Here is a 2569-nt window from a genome sequence, read left to right on the forward strand (position 1 = left end):
TGTAGAACATTAAATGTTAGCTACACCAAGGAAGACTAAACAAAAATTATAAAATTATGGGGTGATTATAAAATTATGAATGATATAGGATATACTTTAATGAACACCTTCTGTTCTTCTCCCAATTTTATATTTCTAAAGCAGAAAATAAGGCCTATGGAAAGAAGATAATGTGTTGGCCCTGAATTCAATAGTTCTATAGTCAGAAGAAACTGACAAAATGGAAAGAAACAATTTTACATTTGTGGTGGAATTCATTCTCTTGGGATTTTCTGACCTTCCCAACCTCCGAGGTTTTCTATTTGGAATTTTATTAGTGACCTATATGAGTATACTTATAGGAAATGGACTTCTCATTGTGATAACTAAGATGAATCCTACTCTTCAAACCCCCATGTACTTTTTCCTTGGAAATTTTTCCTTCTTGGAAATATGTTACACATCAGTCACTCTCCCTAGAATGCTAAGAGATATTTGGACTCAGAAGGGAAACATCCCATTCCTGTCCTGTGCTATACAAACTTGCACCCTTTTTATTCTAGGAGTAGCAGAGTGCTTATTCCTGACTGTGATGGCTTATGACAGATATGTAGCCATCTGTAAGCCTCTTTACTATCCTCTCATCATGAATCACAAGGTATGTGTCCAATTGGTAATTGCCTCCTGGGTCACTGGGATGCCAGTCCAGATAGGACTAATATACCAGATTTTCTCTCTGAACTTTTGTGGTTCTAACAAACTTAATCATATTTTCTGTGATGCTTCACCACTACTAGAAATTGCATGTGGGGACACATATCATATAGAGCTTTCTCTCCGTATAACTACTCTCTTTTTTGGCATAATTCCCTTTCTGTTGATACTTATATCTTATGTCAAAATCATTGTCACTGTCCTGAAGCTGCCATCAACCTCAGGGAAATCCAAAGCTTTCTCTACTTGTTCTTCTCATCTCATGGTTGTAGGTTTATTCTATGGGTTTGGTTGTATTGTGTATGCGCGTCCCAAATCCAGTCATTCAGGCAAATCTGACAAATTCTTTTCCCTTTTCTATACTATTGTGACACCAGCATTAAACCCCATGATATATAGCATGAGGAATAAGGATGTAATTGCTGCATTGAAAAACATCATTCCAAAATGATATTATTGATAAATCAAATGTTCATAACTAAAAAAAAAATCCTATCTATTTGTTCCATCGGTCATAAGAAATAGATTTTTCTTGTTTCATAAGACATCTGCAACATACTGAAAAAAAAAGTAAAAGAGATTATATTTGAAGATATCTATGCATGCTTACAATTTCGATTTTATTAGACTTGAAGTAGGTTGATGAAACTGTCCTTTATCTTACATGATGACTATTCTCAACAGAAACATTTACTGCAATCTTCCATTTTATCCTATTGTCCTAATTTTTTTTTCAAAATTATCCTTTTACTCAAAATTTGCTTATTTAAATTTAACCATGTATGTATGTGTGCATGTTCAATTCAACTAACATTTCAAATACTTACTATGTGCCAAGGATGGTCCTGAGTGCTGGGGACAATCCCTGCCTTCAAGGTGGTTAATATTGAAGGAGGAAGAAAATATAAAAAGGAAGCTGCATCTGGATTGGAAAGGTAGGCTGGGCACCAAGGATTTATTAGAGATGGGAGTCACATCCAAGCACAGCTACTATTTAGGAAAATAAAGGAGGGGGCAGAGGTAAACAGTGAGAGACAGACAGACAGACACAGAGACAGACAGAGAGAGGCAGATACATAGAGACAGACACAGAAAGAGACAGAAAGACAGAGACAGAAAAAGACAAGGACAGAGACAGAGAAAAAGAGATAGAGGTAGACACAGACAGACAGAGAAAGACACACAGAGAATCAGACAGACAGACAGAGACAGAGACAGACACACACACACAGAAAGAGAGACAGAAAGATGGAGAGATACAGACTGAAAGGAAGACAGAGAGAGACAGAGACAGATAAGGTAAGGTAAGGTAGTGTAAGGTAGATTTTTTATATGCAACTGATTGCGTATATTATTTCTTTTGGTCCCATACTGATTCATTTTGCATTAATTTCTTATTTTGTATAGATTCATTTGATGCACATTGTCCAATTTCTCTTTTCTTAAATCATAATTAGATTTTTCATGCCTCTTCATGTGACATAATTTACCCCATTCTAACTCTTTTTTTTTCCTTTTGTATCTAGTTTACTCCTTTTCTTTATCCTTTGTTTATATTTTGTTATATCCTTTGTTATATCCTTAAATTCACTTTATACCTATAAAGTTTATATATATATACACATATATGTATGTATATATATATATATATATATATATATATATTTGTTACTTCAAGTTATACTATTACTGGTATAATTTTAAGAATTATAAGTGTTATCTTCCAACAGGATGTAAACATTGCAACTTCAAGGAATCTGCTGTGTTTTCATTTACATTTTTAATTTCCTTTTTAGACATTTTTTGAATATCGATATTGAGGATCAAATGCTTTGTGTACTTCTAGTCTGCTCCTTTTGAAAGCTTGAAATCCTTC

At 34.0% G+C, this 2569-nt stretch overlaps 1 protein-coding gene across 1 annotated transcript; it reads left to right on the top strand.

Annotated features, from left to right (window-relative positions):
- The first annotated feature begins 217 nt into the window (after positions 1-217).
- On the top strand, positions 218-1144 carry LOC127540330 (olfactory receptor 10AG1-like). Its single transcript, XM_051964973.1, has one exon. It carries the CDS (start codon positions 221-223, stop codon positions 1142-1144), a length of 924 nt encoding a protein of 307 aa, XP_051820933.1. The 5' UTR covers positions 218-220.
- Positions 1145-2569: the final 1425 nt, after the last annotated feature.

Source organism: Antechinus flavipes, chromosome 6 (genome assembly GCF_016432865.1).
Source record: "Antechinus flavipes isolate AdamAnt ecotype Samford, QLD, Australia chromosome 6, AdamAnt_v2, whole genome shotgun sequence".
Classification (NCBI taxonomy): domain Eukaryota; kingdom Metazoa; phylum Chordata; class Mammalia; order Dasyuromorphia; family Dasyuridae; genus Antechinus; species Antechinus flavipes.

What these genes read in the sequence shown, in the direction of transcription:
- LOC127540330 (XM_051964973.1), top strand. Translation starts at nt 221, where the DNA reads ATGGAAAGAAACAATTTTACATTTGTGGTGGAATTCATTCTCTTGGGA.